Source organism: Blennius ocellaris, assembly GCF_963422515.1.
Source record: "Blennius ocellaris genome assembly, chromosome: 8".
Classification (NCBI taxonomy): Eukaryota; Metazoa; Chordata; class Actinopteri; order Blenniiformes; family Blenniidae; genus Blennius; species Blennius ocellaris.
Genome location: NC_137657.1, coordinates 20,272,922 through 20,299,416, shown reverse-complemented (window position 1 = coordinate 20,299,416; position 26,495 = coordinate 20,272,922). Strand labels below are relative to the sequence as shown.

At 41.6% G+C, this 26,495-nt stretch overlaps 1 protein-coding gene across 2 annotated transcripts in view; it reads left to right on the top strand.

Moving 5' to 3' along the window:
* Nucleotides 1–26,495, top strand: part of ptprub (protein tyrosine phosphatase receptor type Ub) — a 177,188-nt gene that overhangs the window by 112,468 nt on the left and 38,225 nt on the right. The window contains exons 8-16 of one of the 2 annotated variants that reach the window (XM_080501173.1): nucleotides 5,523–5,840; nucleotides 8,111–8,220; nucleotides 11,475–11,676; nucleotides 13,363–13,465; nucleotides 13,562–13,835; nucleotides 20,557–20,593; nucleotides 24,349–24,487; nucleotides 25,480–25,503; nucleotides 25,812–25,966. In XM_080501173.1, coding sequence (XP_080357299.1) covers nucleotides 5,523–5,840; nucleotides 8,111–8,220; nucleotides 11,475–11,676; nucleotides 13,363–13,465; nucleotides 13,562–13,835; nucleotides 20,557–20,593; nucleotides 24,349–24,487; nucleotides 25,480–25,503; nucleotides 25,812–25,966 — 1,362 coding nt within the window. The remainder of the gene's footprint in view (nucleotides 1–5,522; nucleotides 5,841–8,110; nucleotides 8,221–11,474; nucleotides 11,677–13,362; nucleotides 13,466–13,561; nucleotides 13,836–20,556; nucleotides 20,594–24,348; nucleotides 24,488–25,479; nucleotides 25,504–25,811; nucleotides 25,967–26,495) is intronic. The other variant, XM_080501174.1, reaches the window with a different exon arrangement.

The following is a 26,495-nucleotide window of genomic DNA, read 5'->3' as shown; positions in this document are numbered from 1 at the left end:
TTTATATTTGATGTTTATTTCCAGTATGAATTTTGTGTAACCTTCAGCTTTACAAACATGTTGAATCTCCTTGTCTGCTTTCCTGGCCGTGCCCGGGGGCCAATTCTCTCACAATCTCCCTTTAGTCAAATTGCGGGACACAGTCAACATAATTGTATGTCTCTTCGCTCACTTGTAAGTGCACATGGGTGTGCATATCTTAACACATCCTTGTGCCTGTTCACAAGACAAAAGATCTCATTCTAAAACTTCACAGGAACCCTTTAATCTGAATAACAGATTGCTATCCTCCTTATCACATCGGTACATCTTTTCAATGCCAATTTGTTGCTCCAAATCTTGTAGTACGCCATCATGTTCAGACAGATAACTGCCGTCAATTATTTTTTGGTTTTTTTTTTATATTGGCGTCACTAAAATTTTGATTTAATTTTTCCTTTTCCCAATTCAGCATCAACGCTCGCTTGAAAGTACCCATCATTCAACATTTAGTACTCAGGGGAATCATAGCCAGCAGTGTTTCTGGGTTCCACAGTGCTCTCTGAGTGATACAAAAGGGAATCCAGTGTATTGAATAGCGAACAGAAGCATGACATGTTGCTGTACAGATCTTTATGACAAACTGTTCTGATTCACAGAAAACGTCTGTGTCATTTCAGGTGATACATTTGATTGAGGTGATGATCATATCTATAAGTATAAGCCCCCCCCTTCTTTCATAAATTGGATTCATTGTGTCAATACCCATTAGCCATATATTTCAACTTAAGAGACCCGAGCTTCATCAGCCACAATAATCAGCAAAAATTCAATCAGACAGGAGGTCACAGACAAGTTTTGCCTCAGTCCCCGCATATACTTATCTCACAAGAAAATGCACACTTGTTATCACTTGTGTTCTCTGAACTCTGGCGCTGAGAGGGAGACTTTATATGCTGCCAGCACGACAATATTAGCGTGACGGTTATTTAAAAGATAACAACTGGCTGACTGTAGTGACTAGCCTGAAGCGGGTGTCTTTGGTATCTTAGTGAGGAAGACAGAAATGTTATTTGGCAAGTATAAAGGAAAGACAAGAATTTGTAGATGAAAGCTTTTCTTGATTGGTCTATAAAATGATAATAAAATAATGAAATTAAAAAATTTAAAGAGCTCACTGCGTAGCTTGCCTTGTAACAAAGATAACCTATTTCCTATCAACAAATGGTCAAATTACTTTGTTCTAAATTATTTTCTTTAACTCTGAAGTGATTTCTTGTATTTGAAGTTCCAATAAACATACATCACGTCATCACATTTATTGATGCAGAGGCCAGAGGCAGGTTACACACTTGGCAGGTTGCCAGCCCATCACAGGAAAAACAAAAACAGACACATAATCACACACACTCACATTTAAACCTACAGGCAATCACCGATGAGTCTCTAATGCATGTCTCCGCACTGTAAATAGGAATACCTAGAAAACAAACCATGCATGCACAGTGCTACACAGGGCGAACGTGCAAACTCCACATGAAACAGGCCCCAAGCCCAAGTATGGTAAGGTTGCTCATCACTGTGCAGCCCTTAAAAAAATCTTCAGATTCAAAAACAGTGAGGAAATGTCTTTTTTGTAGTCTTTAGTGGTTCCTATGGCAGACAACAGAACTAGCAGCTGTGCTTTTGTCAGTAAGTTACAGTTTCTACTGTTGTAATACAGAGGATTTAGAATGCTCATAATATGTTATTATATGAACAATAGTGACCTTGCAGACATTTTATTTTAGAAAAATATAATTTGAAATACAAATTATTTTCATTCCCCACTGTTATATGGGTTACATTTTTTCAATCATCAGTGGGTTTTATGATTTCATTGGGCGTTTTGGTCTGTCATTTGTCACAGAGTCGACACCGAACACCCAGGGAGAAGAGCAGCATACCAGAAAGCTGCACCAATGCTTATATTTGAACATATAGAGAGCAAGAGCACTGTGTTGATGCAGATCTACACACATAAATGACTGCCTGCATCTGCTATGTGTGCATCAGAGTCACAGGCGCACAAAATGGAGAGCTTTGTGTTACCTAAAGGCAGTCTTTGGATTCAAGTCTTCCAGGGTCATCATTCTTCTCTATGCCCAACGGTCTCTCCCTGCCACACACCATCCCTCACATATCTTCCTACCCTGCTTCGCTGCAGCCTCCCTGGTCTCCTCTCCAGTGACATATTAAAGCTACTCTCCTCTCCCAACAGCCGAAGACACCCCTCATTCATCAGCCGCCATGAGTGAGCACACAGTCCTTCGCCACCATTCCCCGCACACCCCCCCCTAATACAGGAGACACAGGAAATTCACAAAAGGAAAAAAAAGAATGGATAGCAAATAAAAGAGGAGTAGGTAGAAGGGTGGGTGTGTATAATAGACAGTAGATTTTCAGTTTTTCAAGCGAGAGAGTAAAACAGTAAAATAAGAGTGAGTGTCTGCAGGTGAAGCAAGAGAGGATTCACAGTAAATGGAAATTGCTTTCACAGGCTCTGGTATCGGTGTTTGTGAAAGTCACTAAACTTAGCCTTTAATGATGTATGTACATTTCAACCACTGTGACATTAGCTTGTTCAACCATGTGTGGGATAAGTAATACCAGTGTGTTTGCTGAGCTGTTAAACAGAAGGACATTTATATATGCAGCAAAAGTTCAGTATGGAGGAAGTATAAGATAAATAAATTCAATGTGCCATATACAAATACACAATGAAATTTTTTTTTTGTGGCATCTGGATCCTATTGCCTCCTGCGTGGCTTGATCTGTGTTCACAGTTCTTATATTGGAGTCACTCCTGCACTGTAAGCCTCCTCCACCTGGTGTATCTCACCTCCTTGACTCTGATCACCACCTGGTTCCCAGACCTCTGCTGATCCAACCTCCCAACCATCTGGCCTACACGACCCCTACCGACCTCACACTCGCCTGCTGAATCCTGATCGTCCTCCTTGCTGTTGGCTCGGTTAGGTCCAAGCATGAGGAAGTAGATGATGGGGTTGTGGTGGTAATTTTGGAGAAGTGGTAATTATCTGATGAACAGAAGGGATACTTGGACCCTGTTTGTGTTTAGGAGGAAAGTCAATTTCCTCTCCACGAGCCGTGTCTCTCCATTGTTCCTAATCCCATACATCTATGGTCATGCTGTACAATTCCCCCCTTCAAGAACATTTTGGCTTCACAGTGACATACATAACCAGCATAGGTCTGGTGCGGGCACGGTAAAACTAATGGCCGTGAATGTGAACATGGTCTCCGCCTGGCTCTGATGGCCATCCAGGTGTGCTTGATGAGCCATTGCTGTGATTATCAGCACGGTGCATTAGCACAGCTTGAAGCCTCTCAAGTAAATCGCAGAGGAGAGGCGAACATTTGTACTGCAGGTGGTCCCCACACTATGTTAATGGGCTTCCACCTGCTGTTGGGTCACTGAACCTTCTGGAAAGCCCCTGCCCACAATGCTCACGGTCTGTTTAAGGGAGCCAAACTAAAATTAGATACAGAAGGAACACAAGTACTTTGCCTTTCCTGGCATGTCGTCCATCATGTTTTCCATTCGGAGCCAGAATTCCCAATATGTGCACATTTGGGGTTTTTGGATGTGAACTTGGACATCGGCTGGCATGTCTGAATAAATTTGGTCTTCCCAGATAACAGTCAGTCAAGATGCCCTCTGTGCATCAAAATCAGGTTTGTTCCACTCTGTTGCTGTCCCCCTGTCACAATTTCAGGAAAGATAATAAAGTAGAATCTGTCACATCAACTTTAATTTCCCATCTCCAGGGATCAACATGGTGCACTTGGGCTTCTGGCCGGGACGGCTGGGGTGTGCAGAGCCACAGGGTGCCAGAGAACGGGTGCCCGTGGCATGCCGACAAATAAGACGAGGCAAGGGGAAGAGACTGGCACAAATGTCCACTTTGAGAAAACCCATAATGAGCGCACTGTGGCCTCTTTGGTGGCTCTTTCATCAACTCTGCAGTTAAATGCCTCTCTTTATTTAGCTCTCAGACGGTGCAGACTATCCACTGTGCCATTAAGACAATCCTCAGTCACACTGAACAATGTAACATTAACATTTCTTACAGGGTGCAGTCCACTACTTTGTGATTACCGAGCCCACCCATTTATCTGCTGTCACATTAATGTGGATGAGGTCCAGATCGATGTTCTGGTCATATTTCCATCTCGCGTGAGATACTAGACAGCAAATTAAAAGAGAAAGCTAATGACTGCAAAGGCTTTTATTATAGATTGAAAGTGTCATAAAATGTGAAGCGCTCCATCACAGACACTAATAAGTACTGTTGGGATGATGTAAATATAAAAATCTATATGGACATGGTCATAGAGTTGAAAAGGTTTAAAAAAAAAAAATGTCAGTGTGTGAAGTGTGTTCCTGTGTCCTTGCAAGAATACAGATCACCTTTCATATCCATTTCCTCAGATAATACTTGTTTTAATGCATTAGGCCCTGCTCAGTGATGCATTAGCCACTTTATTTAAGTTCCCTGCTCTAATCTGTTCTGCAGTGAGAATCCCTCTGAGTGTGCAAGTCGGTGAAGGAATGAAGACCTTGGCCAGCAACCTCAAACTTCACTGATCTCTCCCTGTATCCCATATCTCTGCTGTCACTCCCTGCCTCCCTAGCCCATTACTCAATATGCCCTATTAAAAGAATAAAGCCATACAATACATTATGTAGCATATTGCTTGACAAAAAGGCATTGATTGTGTTAATAATGGCCTCTGATAAATGCCTTCATTGACACAGAGGATGTCCTTGGCTTCACTTGGCTCCTGTTCAGTTTCGGACGTCCTCCCGAACACTGGCTGCTCTGTGCCTCGGCGTATAGAGGCTCTCTGTATCTTTCAGTGAACCATTACATTTGAGGAGGAAATCAAAGACAGAGCTGTTGTGCTTTTAGTCTGAGTCACACACACACACAAAAAAAAAAAATCAGGGTGAACTAATGCAATGACCAGAATTAACTTAGTACCTTCTAAAAATACGTGACAGACCATCGCAATGACCCGGCAGTAAAAGTGACCAGTGGAAGTGGACGCCCTTGCATAGCACTGGTATTTTTGGACCTCAGGGAAATGAAGTACAACTACTGGACAGTCAATTTGCACAGTGACACAAAGGAGGGGACTGGTGGGGGCGCGATAGCAACCCACAGCCTGTCCGATTAATTAGTGCAATTGGCGTGAGTTCCCGCTCTGCCATTGGGGATGTGGGTGTGTGGCGCTGGCAGCAAGCTGACCTCTGTGTTGTTCTGGGGCAATATGCCGGCACAAGAAAGGAACAGCTGGAAAAAAAAACTTCCAGGGTAATCCTGGGACAGTAGTAATGCTAAATTTTGCAGGAGGGTTTGTCCTTAAAAAATCTGATGATTCTTTTTTTTTATGTAAAAAAAAGTCACGCTTTTGTATTTTTCTGTCAGTTTCTGTATTAATAATTACACTTCTTCTTCAATCTTTGTCCCTCCCAGAGCCTATGCGTCCACTGCGAGGTCTCACAGCCACAGATATCCAGTCCAGGCAGTTGTCCCTGCAGTGGGAGAATTTGGCGTTCAACCTGACACGCTGCCACACCTACTCAGTGTCCCTGTGCTACCGCTACACCATGGCGGGAGGAGGCGGCGGCCACAACACCACCGTGCGCGAGTGCCTGGCAGTGGAACACAACGCCTCACGCTTCATGCTGCGTGATCTGCCACCATACCATGGCATCCATGTCCGTCTGTCACTCGCCAACCCCGAGGGGAAGAAAGAGGGCAGAGAGGTCACCTTTCAGACGGAGGAGGACAGTAAGTCCCCAGACGAGGGTACAGAAAACATGGTGTGAAGAGTAGACACAACACAGAAAAAAAACCCAAAACAAAACCTTCTGGAAACTGTCATTTTAAAATAGTAAATATTTCTTAGAAAGCACCCCTTGGATAGTATTATTTTCTTTTACTAGCTTTTCAGACACAAATACCCAACATCAGTGCTGTCAAATACAAGAACTTTAATTAAGGTTGTCATATTTCTATTGAAACAGTTTTGAAGTGATAATTTATTTTAATGTTGTTGGGAAGTTTTTAATGAACAAGGCTGGTGTTCCTATGGTGTTCTCCACTGTACAAGAAACTGATGCCTGGAAAATCACCAAATTAAATCTACTCTTTAAATAAACAAAGTCAATAAATGGTAACATTTTGTGCAATGTAGCATCCGATTAGTAGAAACTAATTTTTCAGCTTATTTTATGGAATCTTTAAGACGAGTATTTAAAAGTCATTAAGTCATATTTGTTTTCACAACTGAATGAAATGTAAATGTAATAAAGAAAAAAAATGCATAGAAATTAGCTATGCTGCAGAACTTAAGTATAACAGGTAAAAGTATTTCAGGTTCATATATATATATATACACACACACTGTACATAAAGAAGGGTTCAGCTGATACAGTAAAATGTGTTTTCATCTTCACAATCTTTAACAAATTCTTTGTCTGACATCAACTGAAATGTGCGACTTGGTGAGAGATGAAGTGTGAAATTTTGCTGATTTTAGAGTTATAAGTATGACTTTCACTTTCAATACTAGGGAATGACTACTCCAATATACTTCTATATGGCTGGCCGGCTAATCATAAAGCTGTTAATGAAGTCGACGTAGGGAGGGACTTCATTGCTGAGTATTTGATTTTTCTTTAATGTTAAACGAGGTCATTATTGCGTGAATATGCATTGGCCATCATTGTTTTAAAATGCCTGGAAAACTGGCCAAATCATATCCAGCTTTTAATGATCTACTTCTTTAGTCACAGAGACTCATGGTTATTACCTTTATATGCTGGGTTTGTGGTCTTTAAATCATTTGAAAATATAAAGTGTTTACATTTTTTTCTCACAGTGAATGTCAGAATAGAAACCATCCAGCATTGATGCGTCCCATAACCACACATTACTTTACGTTACAATATCCTGTGTTGTGAGTTTGACATTCTCAGGTTGAGGACAAATCTTTTGCACCTTTCCTGGTTGAATATACAAATCCATACACCAAAGCAGATTTTTCTTTATGACTGTTGAATTTTCCTGGTATTAAAAGTAGTAGAAATGTTTCGTAAACCTCTGCCAGCTTTTTCTGAGACATTAATGCAGAGAGGATGACCATCTGACTAGCTGAATCAGCATGACAAAAGATCCTTTTCATTTTTAACTGAAAATAACATAAAAGAGAAAAATATATTATCTGAGGCAATCCTGTGATAGGATTTTGTGCTCATTTCTTATCTCCTTTTGTTCCTTTGTTCCGTCGTACATTGTCCGTGTGTCGGCCGAGAGTTCTGCTATATATATATATATATATATATATATATATATATAAATATATAAATATATATGAAAAAATCAAAACCAATAAGATTATTCAAAACGGGGTACATAAAGAGCAAAGAGATGGATTAACAGCAGAGATCAGGAGAACATGGGATATCTTCCAGCTTTGATCAGGATCAAATAAATGAACATAAAAAGAGATATACAGTCGATATGGACTGGTTGAGACATATGAATCATATGCCAATTAGAATTACCGTTTTAAAAACTGCTAATCAGCAACTTTGTCCTCAAGATAAACTCGATTGAAAAAATAAGAGCCAACTCAGCTCTTTGGATCTTGCCTTAGCCTCGGGCCTGTATTGTCTTCTTTTGTTACCGTGCTCTGGGATTTAGACTGGCTGGTCCCAAAAAGCTCCTTGAAGGTGAATATTTGACACTTTCAGTCTTTCTGTTGCCATTCAGAAGCATAGTCATCAGCAAGCAGCTGACATGTTCAGTAATAATTTGAGGAACTTTCTGAAGGCAGACTCGCTTTATCGCTCGAGTCTACGTTGCAGTTACATAAGTAACGATTCATAAATTAATGAACTGTAGTCCTACCTGTGCGTGTGCGTGCGCGTGTGTGTGTGTGTGTGTTGTTCTGGGTCGCTGTGACATTCACTTCTGTGCTATTGACACCAGAGGCTCATTATGGGATCAGTGCTTCAATTTCCCTGACAAATGTTTGTTTCGATAATTTCTTCTAGTTCCCGGAGGCATCGCCCCAGAGTCGCTCACCTTCACCCCGCTGGATGACATGATCTTCCTGAAGTGGGAGGAGCCTGTTGAGCCCAACGGCCTTATTACCCAATATGAGGTAAAACCATGAACTCATTTTTAAAATCATTTCTTCCTTTATATATTGCGGTAATAGAAAATGAGAAAATGATAATATTATATAGTTCATGATTAGCATAATACATTATTTTAGAATGAATACAAACCAAAGTATTGGGTTACTATTCATTCTGCTGGAGTGCAGACTTCTCTGAATCCAATAAGGGCTGAAAATGATATTGTAGCATCAAGGACTTGCTGCTGCACAGTTCACAGTGGATGTACGCTTTTGAACTTTCTTTTAACTTTACCTGTAATCTCACTGACGTATGATGCCCGACACCCTGCAGTCGCTCTGACAAATTCCCCTTGCGAGATTTAGGATGACAGTGAACTCTGGCGGTCATCCAAAGCGAGGACTCCACAGAATGTGTAATGACAGAAAAAGGCAGGATCTACAGGCAAACAATTACAAGTGGAATTAAAGTTTGCTTCGGCAGCCGGACAAGTAAGTCACCTCAGCAGGAATAACTGAAGGCTATGGAAACTCAGAAGGCAGTTAGTTTTCATCGGATGAGAAATACTCAGTTACGGCTCTTCAATCGTTAATATAGCTTATATGTCACAGATAAAACACCTCATCAAGTCTGAAATGAAAGATAATTGTCACTTTCATTATGTTCAGAATTATATACTGTATATGTATGTTATGTACTTGTGGAATTGGTCCCAGCATATAGGTCCTTGCAGGAAATGAAGACAACATAAATTAATTATTTCACGAAAAGAGAATGCACAGTCATCAATTATCAATCAACACTATATTATAAATAGATATTTCAATGTGTGGTGGAGCAAACATTTATAACTTATCTATAGATGGTGATTTATGAGTATATATACAGCATTCATGAATGTGAAGCGACATCTGAAGGAAAAAAAAATGAAGAAGAGTAATTATGGCATAGCAAGTGATGCAACATGGCAGTAGACAAGAGTAATTTTCTTCAAATAAATTAAAGCTGTAAGCAGACAGCAAAATGATTCTGGCAGAGAAATGAAGAGTGGCCACTCACCTGAAAATCCAGATGCTTCACATTCACAGTCTCAGCAAATCTCCCCGTGGAGACTCGAGCTCCGTGGCCTCCAGAGGGGGGAATGGGCTCTCCATTAATTATAAGGTTACTGAGAGAGGTGGCAAAGCACTAATGCAGCTTAATACCATCAAAATACACAACCTGTGCTGTTATGTATGGAGATGAAAACACAACAACTGCGGAGTGTCCCATTTTGTCACAATATTTACGTCCCCTCAGAAACTTGAGTCTCCTTGGTGCGCTTCATTCTTGTTTACATTTGTGGTGGTCAGAATGACTGGTATCGCTGAGGCCTTCAAGGACCTGTGTGTTGTATATGCACCTGGTGTACTTTTTGTCAACCCTTCATGGGTGCAGGTGTGGCCTAAAGATTAGGAAAGTGAGCTTGTGTTCGGAAGTTCTCAGCCTTAAATCCCACTGCTGACAGATCATGACTGCGGGTCCTGGAGCAGTGACTGCACTGCGGGAGCCCACTGCTCCTTGGATATATTGTCCAATGTCGATATGTTGGGTAAAATGCACAGAACTTATGACCATGACAGTAGTCATAAAGTATGTCACAATAAAAATGATATGTTTTCCCATCTGGCTAAGGTTAATCCTTCTGATACTCGAACAACATATTTGCATGTACAATTCCATGTTGTAACAGACATTTTTACAGGTACACGGCACTCTGCAGCAACAGGAAATAATTTAAGTACTTCCCCAGACTCAAATGTTCCGGATGTTATGGTAATTTTGTACCCTGAACCTAAAAAAAATAACAAGAACTACCCTTTTTATATTGTGAGCCTTTTTCCGGTTTTGACTGGCACAGAGCAGATACAGCGTGTTCTTAATCACTAAACTACTCTGCTGCAGTTTTATTTTTTCTGCCAGCTCTTTAGCTCGTGGTTCACAATGTCTGCAGTTGCAAAAATAGCAACGATGGTTTCATAGGCTCTGGCTGACCTTGTGCACACTGCTTGGGCTTAACATTGGTCTTATGCCATTAAAATAGAGCCTGGCATCATTAATCAATAACCCACACACATTTATCGTGCTGTAGGGCTTCCATTTATCTGCATAATGATTTTTTATTTACTGCATACACACTCTCTATGGTAAGCCTTCTGTAGGCTTGACTACCTATCCTTAAGTCTTCATTTCTTGGCCTCTCATGCAATGTCGCCTCAAGGATATTATTAAATGGGATTTCTGGTTTGACATATAAAGTGGTGGCTGCACAGGATTTTTTACTCTGTACTGTGTTGATCTCCCTCAACTGACAGAAAAAGCTTTATACAGAGCTGAAGAAATCCTCTTCATTTCTCTCAGATTAAACCATTGACCACTCTCCCCGAGCCTATCGACCGTGCTGCTGTCCTGCAAGCCCTCTTCGTTGCTCTGTGTGATGTCTGGCATCTTTTATGTCCACTTTTGTAGTGGAAATGCAGTGGTCTGTCTGTGTGTAGTCACTGGATAGCTCATAATTCTATCTTCAGTCTAAGGAGGCATGAGCAGGCATTAAGCTCTTCTTATGATAATCATTGAAGCCTTTGGTTTGGCTTGAGTGTCATCTTCAGTATGTGTGTGTTTGCATGTGCATATTGAGTAGATACTCAATGTGTGTGTTCATTCCTTTAATTAATTGGGTCAGAGTCAGCCCTAATGTACAGTATATCCGAATATGCACACTGGTCTGATTGCAATGAGGTCCTATCAGTTGCGTTTCAGAGCACGAGTGGAAACCCTGGTGAGGTACAGGAGGAGAAAATCCCCTTGTTAAGAAAAATATAACTTTAAAAGATATTTCACTTTTAAAGAGTACTTGTGTGCTGCAATTGGTGGCTGTTAATAAACTTATAATAAACACTTGAATCTACTTTATTTTGCTTTGTTGTGCACTCCATCTGTGGCTTTCACAATGCCCTACTTAGTTGGAAAATAATTTACCACTTAGAATACTCAAAGTTGCTAAGCATACCATTGTCTTTAAAATGTAAAGCTAATCAAGACCTATTCATCAGCAACACAAGTGAACAACGGTCCTTTGGTTTAGTTCTGAGTCATTCAAATCACATCACTCAAAGCTTTTAATTACTATTCATCATAGAGTTAATTGCCTTTGGTGATCAATGTTAAGGTTGTGATTTAGGTGATACTTGCCTAAAAATCATTCTTGTGTTTTCTCCATTTTTCTCCATAACAACAGATCAGTTACCAGAGTATTGAGTCATCTGACCCGGGCATTAACGTCCCGGGACCAAGAAGAACCGTGTCGAAGCTGAAGAACGAGACCTACCACATGTTCTCCAACCTCCACCCCGGAACAACCTATCTGATCTCAGTGCGAGCACGCACGGCCAAAGGCTTCGGTCAGACGGCCCTGACCGAAATCACCACTAACATCTCAGGTACAAGGCAGCGCCACCGGAGCATCTCAGGTCATGCAGGAGTGTGAAAGGCTGATTTAAATTTGTCAAATAGTCATCCCATGCGGAGGCTGCTCACTGTGCTATTTCTGCCTGCCACTCATGGAATATGCATTCACGACACTGTGATTTTACCTGCGGTGATCGAAAATTAGGAATTAGGAGAGCATCTCAGTTTTTGGCCTCGGTAACTTCTTCTTGCTCTGAGACAAAACTACTGCTCCCAAAGTGCGAGAGCTCGTTTTTACTGCATCCCCAGACTGTCATCCCGCCCTCCTCATGACATAAATTAACTGGTAGTATGCTGAGGAACTCCACAGAGGGGGACACTGCTGTGATTTATGTATAAAGAAAGATGCCGTGCATTCTTGGGAACAGGATGTCATTTCTGAGAGTCTCAGAGCTTATTACTGGTGATAGAAATCTAGCCTGTGTGTTTCTATTTTCTTTTAATGATGCATTTGCGCTTGTTTGGGAATAGTACAGCACCTCTTAGGAATATGCAACATGGCCACTCCCAGCCTGCCTCGCTTACATGTTTGCTCTCTGTCCCCTCCTCTGCCCCGGTCTCTTTACATAGGGGTCCGGTTTGTTTAATTATAGATTTGGAGCACAATCACAGCTCACTGGCTGTGTGTCAGACGGAGCTCTGGCACAAAGCCAGACCACAGATAGAGTCCAAAAGTCTTTGCAGATCATCCTCAACCTCCTCCACTGGCCCACGGTGCAGAACGTTCACTTACACTCAGTGTCTCTCAAATCTGCACTGACAGCTAGCAAACACTGAACACCTTCAACAGCTACTACTGTCAGCATCTTTAAGCAACACCCACCGCAGAGTGTCTTACTACACACATCCCCTCCTTCACGAGCACATGCACATTCAGACATGTGCACCGCCAAAGCAGATTTACAACCTTCATTCAGACGGACCCGGGCTGGCAGCAGGCATCAAACCTGCTTTTAGCTCCACTGAATGTCAACAAATGCTCTCCCGGTTTTCCTTAATGCCTCACTGTAATTGCTGTCTGCTCCGTTCTTCTGCAGTATTAGCAAACCGCTTTTTAATATGATAATTATCGATTCCTCATGAATAGTTTGCTCTTCTTTCCCCTCACTAATTGACTGCTGATACTGAAGAGAAATGTGCCGCCACATCTCCAGGGAGGAGCACGACTTTAGCCAAATCCTTTCAAATGAGGAACCCATTCCATTTAGCCTCACTCCCGTGACTTTTAATTGGACTTACATCCAAGACAACTGGAAGGGAAAATCAAAGAGTGTAGAAAATATGACAATATGGGCTATGAGGTGTATCTGGACGGTTCTTTGAGAAACGAATGGCTCTTTGCTAAAATTAAACCATCTGCATTAATTTTCAGGCCTTAACATGTTTATGCTCATGATACGATTTATGTTGAAAAAGTGAAATGCAGAGACTGTGTGTGTGTGTGTGTGTGTGTGTGTGTGTGTGTGTGTGTGTGTGTGTGTGTGTGTGTGTGTGTGTGTGTGTGTGTGTGTGTGTGTGTGTGTGTGTGTGTGTGTGTGTGTGTGTGTGTGTGTGCGTGCGTGCGTGCGTGCGTGCGTGCGTGCGTGCGTGCGTGCGTGCGTGCGTGCGTGCGTGCGTGCGCAACCTGTTAACTTTGATGTGTTTTTCTGTTTTCATAGCTCCTACTTTTGATTATGGAGACATGCCGTCCCCCCTGAGCGAAACGGAGAGCACAATTACCGTCCTTCTGCGCCCGGCACAAGGCAGAGGAGCGCCTGTCAGGTGGGACTATCGCCTCAAACGTACATATTATATACAATTTTTTTTTTTTCGTGCCAAGCACAGCTCATTAAAGGTGTGCCTTCTCGCTGTGTGTAGCACATACCAGGTAGTGGTTGAGGAGGAATTGGTGAAGAAGGTGAAACGGGAGTTGGGACTTCAAGAGTGTTTTCCGTTGCCGATGTCTCACGGCGAGGCCCAGGCCAGAGGCACGCCACACTACTACACCGCTGAGCTGCCACCGAGCAGTCTGCCAGAGGCCAGTCCCTTTACTGTGGGTGACAATCACACTTACAACGGCTACTGGAACAGCCCCTTGGACCCCCGCAAGAGCTACCTTGTCTACTTCCAGGCTATGAGCAACTTTAGAGGGGTAAGTGATTGTAAAAGCAAATCCCACAGGCTGTGCAGCAACACACCACATCCATGAAATGATATTATTGCCATAATCCTCAGTGCACACAGTGTGAACTTTTGAAAACGTGAGCAGAAAACAATCTGAGCATACAAAAGTTTATTCTCCACTCCAAAAATGATGACACATTTTCAATGATATATTGTAATCCAGTATTAACAGTGTTTTCAAGTGATAGCCGAAAGAGCGACCTGATTGGATAGAATCAGCCAATCAGAATGATCCTGTGCAAGCCTGTCATTGGCACTTCTTTTGGCACATGTGTAGCGCTGTGCCAAGTTGAACAAGCGTGAAGCGCAAAGTGGAGCGCATACAGGGCGTAGATGTTGAGTGAGAGCGAGAAAGACATCGTGAATGCAACGAGCGGAGATCTGGGGGACAGCAGATAACAAAATGCAGTGAAAAACGCTATGATTGTGCATGCATGTGGATATTCGCATACACAACTACAACGGGCACTCGGTAGAGCGCATACCCTCGCCAATGCCACATTTGTCGCCATGGATACCAATGGATTACAAGGTTATTTGATCCACCACTCCGCTCCTTCCATCATTTGTCATGGCTGTTTGAACTGCTTCATGTTATCACTGCTTGACACTGATGTGCACACATTTTCCAATTTCCACATGACCCCACTGACTTTTGACCGCTAACAAGGGTAATGACATCAGTGTTTCATGTGGCATATCAGAGGATAGTAAATTGCAAACTGAATATTTTGGTGTTGGATTGACATCAATCGGATTAAAGCCGTTATTATGAACATACATTTGTTTCATGCAATTTGCGTCAATTGATTTCGCAAGTTGGTCAAATTCATACTGACCAATACATAAATAAATACACACAGCCAAAAACATCCTTTGCCCAACTTTTGCTGGTGAAGATACAAATATCCTATATTAAGTTTTGTTTTTTTTGTGCTTAAACTTTCACGCCGCACGCTAAGGATCGTGGCACAAATATAATTCCACACACACATTGCGCAGCTGTGAGACTCGGTGTTCAGACTCAGTGATGAGAGGTGTTAATGAGTGTGTCTGTTTACCGCACTAACGCTGTGCATGAGGCTGGAGGACAGTTGGCATTGTCTGGGCACAGACTCCTTGAAAGAGTATTTAAGCAGTGAAAGAGGGTGTTGGGTGGAAACAAGCTGAGCTGCTACTTGAAAATGGCGAATGTTTATTTGCCACCACTTTGATTCTTTGCAAACAAAGCGTTTCTGAAACAGGAATTGCATGCATTACTTGCAGCAAGCAAAGCTGTGATTAGTGGGAATTATTCAGAGTGAACCATCAACTTGACTTCATTTGGGTTTTTTTTAAATTTTCTCTCTTATACTTTTCTTCTCTGGTCCTCATGTAAGAAAAAGCGGGTGATCGTTGATCGAAATAACGCAGAGCCTAACCTAAAGCTTTTACTTGTCAGCTTTTGTATCCACATCGCAAGTATTCTGTGAATGTTGGTTGTAGACCTTGTTAGTTGTGAAGCAGTGTGTTTTACCACGCCACTGCATTTCTTTCCACTTCATCGTTGCTGAACAGACAAAGACCTCCAGTCGTACCCAGAGGATGCCACATTACCTTTCCAAATTCCATTACAGGGAAAGCAGCTACCTGGGTGAGACAATTACTTAAAGATAATTGGGCACAGGTGGACTTGATCTGAAGTAGAAAGCTGCTGTTTTAATATTCAGCGACTGTGACAATGTGGCTGAGGAATGTGGCTGCGGGTAACACTGCCCTCTCCGTGATCAGCAACTGGGAATAAGAACAGGGTAGCTGGCTCAGTTGTGCCGGATTTTTCTTTTTTCTAAGGCCTGTCAATTGTTGGTTCTTTTTTTTTTTTTTTTTTGCCACAGTCGTGTGTTACTTGGTCCTTTAAAGAGCACTGGGTGGCTCATCCCCACCAGTAGCATCTTTTTCCAGCCCAGTGGAGAAACACACGGAGGGAGTGCAGTGTGTGCACTTCACACAACTAGGCTGCTAAGAATGGGATTAGATAGGGGAGGCCTGGCTTTACTGGCGGATGGGATTAGGTTTTGTTTTGCCTGGCATGGGGCCAGCTATCGTGACCCATAGTGAGGGGTGACAGCACCAAACCACGCCACCGGCACTGTTCTGATTTTCTTTTTTTTTTTCTAATGGCGCTGCTTTTGCTTTGACATCAAAATCTGGACACCAGTCCTTTGCTGGTGCTGCAGGATTAAAACAGTTCCTCTGTTTTAAGGGCAGAACCTAATTTTCATGGGAGCAAAGTATTGAAAAGAGAGCAAATTTATTTTCACAAGCAATTTGTTACAGAAATGACACCATGTAAGTCTTTCTTTGGAGTATGGAGTTGTTTGGTTGTGTGTAGGATAAGAAGTTTATGTACTTTCATTTATGTTTATTTTAGACTGACAGGAAATTTGCCAAGATTTTTTCTTTACTTTTCTCAAATGGTTTTTGTGACAGCGTTTCTTGGCAGTAAATCCTATACATTTGGAAAATCTTTTTGTTTTCTTTTAAATGGTACAAGGTATTTGTGGCAGGTGCAGCAGAGCTTAATACGTGGGTTGCATCGATTTCAAGATTTGCCAAATGTGCCAATGCTCAGCTGTCGATACTGACGCTTGTTTTGATCTTCTGATACCCCCAGACTACCAGGTGTATGCACTCTCAATGCAGAGAGATTCTGCAGCCAGTGGGAAACCCATATCGCCCCACAGAGCAGGTTTTATCAGAGACTACCTCCACAGTTTAGGAGGCAACAGCCTGCCGGTGCTCCTGACCTCGACCCCACCCAACACCGTCTCTGAATTTCAGCATTATTGAGAACAGCTGTTGGTTGCCAAAGACACTTCTTGCCAGAGTGATCAAAACAACCACACTGGCTGAATTGCAACAAATAATTGAAGAATGGGATGCCATCCCACAGCAGCGTGTGACCAAGGAGCTGACCAGCGTGCGGAGGAAGGGCTTGTTTGATTACTGCTCCTCCACATGCTACTGAAGGTTCTGTTTAATCAGAGAGGAAATCTTAAATTGCAAATACATATAGTGTCCAAGACTTCAATCACATATCCACTAGTGAAGAGTCGACAGCAAAGAAAGGCCATTGAGGAAGGTGCATTTTTAATTGGCTTCACCCACATAGTTCCACAAATGCATGTTACTTGCAAATCAGGAATTTCATAAGTAAATTAACTAGCTTTGCTGTGGTGAAACACTTCTTTTTGCTACAGCAAAGAAATTATTTTTCCTTTCTGTGCATAATTCATAAACTGTGTTTTCTATCAGCTCGTTGCGTCACATTTTACCTACATGTGCAGCACCAGGCAATAAAATGCACATTTGAGCAAGGCCTTGGTGATATGAGAAGAAAAATGATTTGTGCAGAAAATGTTTTTTTTTTTAAAATAATACCAGCTGTAATTCAAGTCCTGATTAATGAACAGATTACACATGAGGATACTGTTTTAATGACAACATTAACATTTTAGAAACTCTTTGTTCATGCAACAGTCTAGCACAACCACAGAGCAGTTGTATGTTGGCATTCAACACCTGCATGAAGTAGAAATGTTTCAGCAACTTGCTCAGTGTTTTGCGCCGCTTTTTTGTCTCGCTGCTTATTTTTCATGTGCAAATGGGCACTGCAGACCTTTAAAAAATGTTATACCTTGCTTATACTGCCAAAAAACAGATTTTTAGCATTTGAAATTTGAATTTGTATGGAGGCATAAATACATTCAGCATATGCATGTACTGAGAGATATTTTTGTGGTGGATTTTGAGAACAGAAGCAGATAGCATAATTACCTTATGCCCACTCTTCTCCACAAAGGAAAAAAAAATCTACTTGATCTTGAACTCAAAGAGTGGTGGGTGGTAAAAATAAAAAGCCATATTTACTTTGATAAAGCAGTTGGGGGGGGGGGGGGGGGGGGGGGTGTTTCTGTCCACTAAAGGGGTGAGGGAGTTGTGGTATTTGCCAACGGTTTAAGGTATTTATATCCGGAACTCTTCAATAAAGTGTAAACAGAATTGTCATTTACTTGTGCACCTCATTAAATCCGGCTCAGTCGGTTTAGGTTCTAGTTTGTCTTTCAAGAGGGAAAGCGTTGCACCTAATCCTCTACTGTAGAGGTGGGGAGAGTTTGAACAGGATATAGGACACATAATATTTGGCATTTGTCCATGCTAATTATCTTGAGAGTGGCTGTCAAGTCTCTGTAATTGCTTTGATTGATCCATCTAAAGAGGCACTTGAAAGACTGCGGGTACTGACTGTAGCATCGCGGGGCACAGCAGTGCTATTTGTTACATCTGGTCTTAGACACCCCCCCCCCCCCCCCCCCCCCCCCCCCTCACCACGCACCCCTCCACCCCACCCCCGTGTCCATCCCCACTAACAGGAGCAGACTCACGTTTGCTATCTTTGTGCAACCCGTGACTAAAACATAGTGGAACTCTGCATGTTTGACCCACAAGGTGGATCAGTAATTTATCATTTATCGCCACTTTTTGCGAGCCACAGAGATTAATAACCGACCACTTCGACACCACCACACACGCTATGTTATAGGGTGTGTGTAGTGCACATGATGGCATTTGTGTTTTGGATTTGGCGCTGCCAGCAACAAAACGACCCCTCTCGCGTGACTGGCTCCTCTCGGATAGACATGCGATATGTCTTCCACACTGTGGAGCTTGCCAATTAACTTTTGTGCTGAGCTGGTACACAAGGATATAGATGTGTAGGTCACAGATTGGGCCTCGATCCATCAAAATATTGTTGGGTTTTTTGTTTTGTTCATCATCTGTAGTAAACAATTGTAAATGTATTTGTCCTAATTTGTCAAAGCTTGTAATGATTAAAGGTTTGAATGATTTCAAATGGTTTTATTATAAAGGCGCCAGATTCAGATGATTCAGCTTTTTTTTCTGAAGAAGAAAATGTTTCCTGTAATTGAATGAGTCCCTGGAAAGTGGAAGTCACAAGTCAGCATTTCTGCAAGCATGCAGTCAAAATAAACAAAGGTTGCACTTTTGAATAATTTGATTAATGATTTTTAATTAAAATGAATGGAAAAATCGGTAGATATTGAAATAAACTCAATCATGCTGTAGAGACTGTCACACAGATATTACTGTCCATTTAAACTGTTTTACACCAAGAACTTTAAAACAGCCGCAGCATATAATGCTTTAATGAACAATTTCTTTGCAAAGCAGTTATACACAATCCATGGCTATTCAAACAGCTTCTCACACTGATATCCCATCAGTTTAGCTGTACTTTGCTGTTTTGTAGCTATTATCATCATCTGACATTCTTAACTTCGATGGTGAAGACGTGCAGAGCATAACAATGATGCATAATTGCAGTGGCCTCAATAGCATGCTTCCGTAGCTATGTCATTGCAAATCAAACATTTTAGACCTTTTATGAAACCATTATATTATCTGTCATGGTCATGTATGCGTGAACCGATACTGTAGTGTTTTTCACAGGTTGGAGCATGAAACCTGTCGGTGGAACTGATTTGACAGAGGGTGTTAGGGGGTATTTCCTCCAAAAGATGACCCATAATTATTGCTCCTGCTTACCTGTCTGACATGAAAAAAATAAAAATTGCCACAGCTGAACAAACCACGACAAGTCCATTACTTAGGTTCTTCCTGTACCTTGCATGTATTATTATCTCTCTGTAGTTTTACACATGGCAACCATTTACCAGATTGGTCAAGTGTTCGTCTGCACTCTAGTTTCGTTTATTCAGGTCCAACATTCCAGTGAGGAACTTTTTTGAATGCCTTTAGGTCTAAATTGAAGTAAGATATCTGGATTAAAGAGAGAACTGTTTATTACAAATTCCTGAATTGGCAAGTATGCTAAATTGTACTGTGATGTCTGTATTAAAAACTGTTCATCTTAATTTGATCAAACATCTCTTCCATAAGATGGCAGGATGGAATTGGATTACAGTCTTGGATCTCATTAGTGCTGTTTGACAAAGGTCCTTTTCATAACACTGAGACGTCATCAGCTGAAATTTGAATAAAATTAATAATTTTTCATATTGGGGCACTGGTTTGAAATCCTCCTCTTAATTATGCGCTCTCCATTTCAACTCGCATCTTTTCTTCTTCAGCAAGAATCTGTAATCTCCTTCTCACACACTTCACCACAGCCCCCAGATTTGAGATTTTTTTTCTCACATTTTGTCAGTCGAAGCCTGAACTCCGAGGTAATTTGTCTTTTTACAGCAAATCATTTTTCTTGTACCTTATCCTTGTCTTTGCTACGGCATGCATTATTCTTCCTTTGGAGAGGAGTAGCATCGTGTTGAGCAATTTGAATTTCTAATTTGAGGCTAAAAGCCGTCAGTAGGGGAATTCCTTGACAATTTATTTGGGGAATAAATATCATGTTTTCTTATTCTTTCACTCATTTTTACCCATTGTAATTGTATTTTTAGCATGTGTGTGTGTGTGTGTGTGTGTGTGTGTGTGTGTGTGTGTGTGTGTGTGTGTGTGTGTGTGTGTGTGTGTGTGTGTGTGTGTGTGTGTGCGTGCCTCAGCTTCGCATTTCACACGATTCTCTTGTTTTCTTATTTTAATCATATCTCTGTTATGGAAAATGAAAAGTGACACTTTCCCCTCTGATATCTGTTGTCTTTCTCTTTCAGGAATCCAGAATAAACTGCATCCGCATTGCTCGGAAAGGTAATTCTACATGAATATTTCTCCTCTTGCCAACATTGTGAGCTTGAATAAATTTCCCTACATCATTCCTGAACTCCTCGCAATACCATGTGCACTCTCATTAGGTGAGACACAAAGGAAAATAGGAATGTATCTCAGATGCTATGGTTTATTTTACTCTTCTCTTTCACCATTGTTCAGCCTCTCTCTCAAGTTCAAAGGTGAGGATGTGGACTTTTTTTTTTTCCCCTGTCGGCCCTCGTTGTTTTGTAGAGGGCCTCAGAGAAAAAGGGCAGCAAGCAGAAAGGGACGAGAGGTCAGGCTTTCATCCTGTTTGTTTGGGGGCAGACACAGAGACGCACTGTATCAAAGGCAGTCTCTTTGTTCTCGTCAGCAGCCCACCAGACGGCTACATCTGAGGGCTTTGACCCCGCTGCCGTCCAGAAGGGTTCTCCAGATCAAAACTTCCAGATGGAGATACCTTGACCTATCAGTATGAGAAAACCCAGCCGTCCGCCTCGTCTTCCATACCTCAGCTTTTGGATTCACAGCGACATGAAAAGGGCAAAGAAATTGACTCTGAGTGTTGGTGGCAGGAGAGGCCCTCTCCTATGGTGCACTGTCAGATCATGGTGAATAAAAGTCATGTATTTATAGTTATCATAGCACCGCAACAGTAAGCGGAGCCTTGGAAGTAAATTGACTTGGCGGGGTGTCTTTTTGTGACGAAGACCTCTTTTTGTGAGCGAATAACGAAATAGATGAGGCTCTCCTCAAGCATAAAGCCAAAAGGCAAGGCCAGCCGTTTCAGCTCAGCTTCTCACTCCATCTGCCATGCACAGCCTGCTTAGGCATTGATTAATTATGCTTTCTTACAGCAATGGACTGTACGCCCGCTCGCCTCCTTACGTTGACACTGAGCAAAGAAGGAATGGAAGAAACGCTCAGTGGAGGTTCGGTAGCTTAAAACAATAAGGATAAAAATAGGTTTGAAAGAGCAAGATGTCAACGCTGAAATTATTATAGCACATACAAGAAACATTTTTTTTTTTCCAAATAAAATCGCTGAAATACCACACGGAGCGCAGCATTACATCACCACCTCTGCAGGATGATGTATCTTCAAAAAAAAGAAGGCCTGAAATACAAATCAATAGAAAAAAGGTGTGATTTTCAATTTCAAGGTGCCCCAGGTCAGAGGTTTTTTTTTTTGTAGCTGTTTGTGGTCGCCGTGATCCCTCTACCATTAACATAGACTCTGCATCATCGAGTGCTAAGCTGTTATTATCAACAGCCCATCACAAGCAAAGTGGAAGCAAATGATTCTGGCTTGGATAACAAAGCTGGAGATTACATTTCAACTTCCAGGTGACAGTTTAATTAAGGATCCTCTGGCAGGCTCAACACAACAATAGACTTCCATTTCTCCTCTAAGTGCCAATTTCCACCATCGGGCAGCTGGCAGGTGTATGGATTCATGTGGAAATCTATTTCATGCTCGTGTTTGGCTTAATAGAAATTCCAAGGCTAAATGTGGCAAAACCGCCTTATCTGTCCAAAATGTCAGAAAACTGAAATTGATTTTTCACCTCCTCATCTGCATTTCTTTCCAGTATAAAGTACCTCTGTATCTCTCTTGAATGTAATTTAAAAAGAAGTCGCAATGTAAAGTAGAGGACTGCTCAGTATGTGACTGAGAAAGTTTTTTGTCGTCGTCTCTTTTTCTTTTTCTGAATGGAGCTCCTCCCTGAAGTCTTTTGTTATTTTCAGTTACAGAGACTCAAAGGTATTTTTAGATGATAGTGTGTCCTCTTTGTGTGAGTAGAAACTACCAAAAAAATAATGATTCTTTGATTCACTGTCTGAATAAAAGTTCTCCTACCAGAGCTGACAACTAGAATATACCTGTCAGAAGTACCGTCTATAAACAGCACAGAGAAACGTCACACTTTTGGAACAACAGTATGTACAGAAAGCACAAAAGCGATGTCCAAAGCAGTTTCAGACAAAACCTGTTTCATTACTGCATCAATATGTTGACTGTCTTTCAGTAGTTGTATATGCCAAACTCGTGTCATTGTTGAGAACTCCTGCCAAATAATGAACTGATAGTGTAAGCTTTCATCTTAATTTCAGATGAGCGTTGTGAATGAGCCCGTGGCTGCAGATAGTTTGGTTAAAACATGCCTCTCATTTCAGTTCCCCTGCCCCATTTTTCCCCAGCAGGCTGCAAGATAGAGCTCTATCCCCAGGCTGGCTCTGACTTTCTCTCATACTCCAGATAGTTTGTGCTGTTTCAATAGGCTCAGATAGGCTGGTTTCAGGGCTGTCGAGGCCTGGAGGACAAGCTGACATGCACTGGAAAAAAAAAAACTGGATCAGTAGGCCCCTAGAACAAGACAAAGAAAGCCCTGCTGCTCAGCACCATTTACATAAGTATGAAGCTTCATGCCAGAGAAATGAATAACCTGCTATTATGATAACGACCTTTCCAGTAGCCCTCAGACACCAGGGCACCTTGAGATTATACTGTGTCTGGGGTGGACACTTCTGACGAGGAAAAATAAAGCAGTTCATTCATCATTGATTGGAAATGCAAATGAAAGCTTTAGTGGATGGATCACAGCATAAAGATGTATAATTGCAATCGCAAGGTGTCGGTTTGTCGTTGTGCAACTGTAATATATGAAAAAGATCGAAGAACAAAGTACAGGAGCCTCTTTTGTGTGAAACTAATGAAACTTAGCAAATCAGTTTCAACGCATGTGAATATTGTCTTCTTCTACACCAAATCACAGCAATTTGGGTATTTTAAAATAGAAGCCACTTTTCTAACCAGTCATTACATTTGCAATCAGAACTTCTGTATTTGAGTATTCATCAAAGCATCAGATCTTTATTTACATGTCTCATCGATGCCCAATATTTGAAAGGCCTCCTGTTGAATTTGATCTACGGATCTTTTCACATAATACATGAAAATGTGTGACAGAAGTTTGTGTTTCCATGAAAGAAGTCCACATTTGTGGAGGCCAAAAGATTTTGAGGTTCATTTGTGAGTAGTTTAGAAGTACAGTCAGGTTGAAGTGAACTAAATATGCAGCATCCTTTTAAACTGTGCACATTCACAATTTCCTCATCCACTGCTCTTGTTTTCTTGCATTTTTAATAACATTCAATCAATAATTCAATCTTTATCTTTATCTATATTTATCTTTCCAAATTTTATTTTTGCAACAAATGGAACTCAAAGCGTTTTACAGATGATTGATGGAGGCACTAAAAGCAAACAATTATAATTGAAAGAAACTGAATTGTGTACCAGCTGGCTATTTACAGTCATTGTAGTTTATGGCTTCAGTTGATGTGATGAATTCATTGCACACGTCTTTGTACATGTGCTTGTGTGTAAGTTTGTGGATTGATCGCATGGAGTGAAGTAGATAAAAGGGATTTTGTATTTCTTTTGGCACTTTGACACAGTGGGTGGGATACAGCAGACAGCAAGTGAGCATTTTGTCCTGAAAGTTGACGTGTTTGAAGCAGGAAAAAAAAATGGGCAAGGTTAAGGACTTGGAATGGGTTTGATGAAGACCAAATCAGAACGGCTATATGACTGGGTCAGAGCTTCTCTGAAATCCCTTTTTTCACACAGGTGGACTGGTGACAGGGTCATTGGTGCACACATTGGCATGGCTGTGATATTTGCACCATATTGTATTATTAATGATGCCAGAAAATACCAAAACAAACGAGTTTGCTTTCTTTTGTTCTAGCTGCCTGTAAGGATCACCGCAAGGCTCTGGAAGTGTCCCAGCACTCGGAGGAGATGGGACTGATCCTGGGCGTGTGTGCCGGAAGTCTGGTGGTCCTCATCCTCCTGCTGGGTGCTGTCATCATCATCATTAAGAAAGGGTAAATACCTCTCGTTAGCGGTTCTACACGAAGCATGCCTCATTATGCACAAGCACACCACATCTCCCACGCTGTTTTTCGCTTTGTGTTTTGCTTGGGAAGCAGCTCAGTGATCAGTTTTTTATCTTTGCTGAACTTTCAAAAAGGTCAAGCTTCTTTAAGGAAGAACTTGGACCAACCGTCAGCAGCACATTGTTTTCCTTTCCTTATGGCGCACCAGAGGGACCAAACAAATCTCATCTGCAGAGCCTGTCTGAGTGTGAAGTATTTAATTAAAGGCGGATGCAATTCAATTAGCCACCTAATTACGCACACCAAGCGGAGGCCTGACCCTTAAATGAGATGGTAATTGGGAGGGAAAAGGTGTGCTTTTAGAGATTATTAGCCAATGATCTCACAGGTCTACAGTAAATCATCTGCACCTCTGGCTCTGCAGTTATTTGGCTGCAGCTATCATCCTCCCCCAGCTAAAGTCTCAAATACGGCTTAACCTGCCTCACTTAAAGAAGACATATTGAAACCTGAAGACCTTGACACGCCAAACAGGGAGTTACTCTGAGCTCCAGCAATCATTATTTAAATTGCTGACACTGCGTCCGTGGTAATATTGAATAATGTTGATAGTGAAAACCACCACGACTGCGCATTAGTGCAGGTTCCTCTCCTGAGCCACCGTGAATTTCAGTCTTACAGAATTGATTGCTAAATTTACTGTGACAGGAAGCCACATGTTCCAGTCCTTGAGGTGTAACACAGAGACATATCCGATTGAAAGAAACACACATTTTTCTGCCACGCTGTGGTTCGGTCTGTCACCACCTGCTTGGTATGCTTGCATGTGTCATATGGCCGCCTGCACAGCTCAACTCAGGAGCGGATGCTTCTCATTTTCACTCCAATCAATGCATTCTCCCGTCAGCTGACATTGCTTTCATCTTACATCTCTTCTTTTTCTTGATTTTTTTTCTTCCTCTACTTCTCCGCTCTGCCAGAAGGGACTACTACTCTTATTATCCGTAAGTGACTCCGCCTCTTTGCTTTTTCATCGTGCTGTGCTCCACCGTCTACATGCTTTTGCTCTGGCTGTCAATCATGAAGCGCACAGGGAGAATTAATAAAGCAAAATGATCTGTTTATATTGCTTTTCTTATTTCGCACTATATCTGTAATTTCCGATCCTTTTTCTCAATTTACCTAACCCCTAACCTTTCAGTCTACTAGAGTGATAACCAGAACTGAACATAAAGTTATATTTTTTGCCCCTATTTTCTCCCAAATCAATTGCTCTTTTTTTTTTTTTTTTTTCTTTTTAATCCATCAACAGTAAGCAGGTGAACATGAATAAGACGCCCATTACGTACCGGCAGGAGAAGAGTCACATGGGCTCCATGGAGCGCAGTTTTACCGACCAGAGCACCCTGCAGGAGGATGAAAGGATGGCTCTGTCCTTTATGGATGCACACACGTGTGGAACACGTAGTAAGACAAATGCACTGCAGGCATACACACACACACACACACTGAGAGAGAGAGAGAGAGTGAGAGAGAGAGAGAGAGAGAGAGAGAGAGAGAGCACAGCACACATCATCCCTCACTCTGCAATCTTTACTGGTTGTCACTTATTTCCTCCATAAATGCATCAGTCATTTTCAAAGATAGCCATCATCCGTCATGGAAAACATTTTTTACTGAGAGTTACCCTCAACTGTTCCGCATTTGCAGCTGATAAACTAAGTGCCTCACGAGATTGCAGAAAACGGACGGCAGTGTATGTAAAGTAAAATATTGGATCAAATCAGAAATATGGGACTCTTGTCAGTGCATTTCATTCTTATCTACTTTTCAATATTGACTGTATCACAGAGAAAGACAGACAAATATGTTTACTCGCACTCTCTTTTCACATGTTATCAAAGCTCTTTTGAATTTACACACCTGTTGTAAAGACCCGGTTGCTCTATGTGCCAATATTTGCAAGTAAAGTCCCTTTTGATTTTGAGCCGAAAGA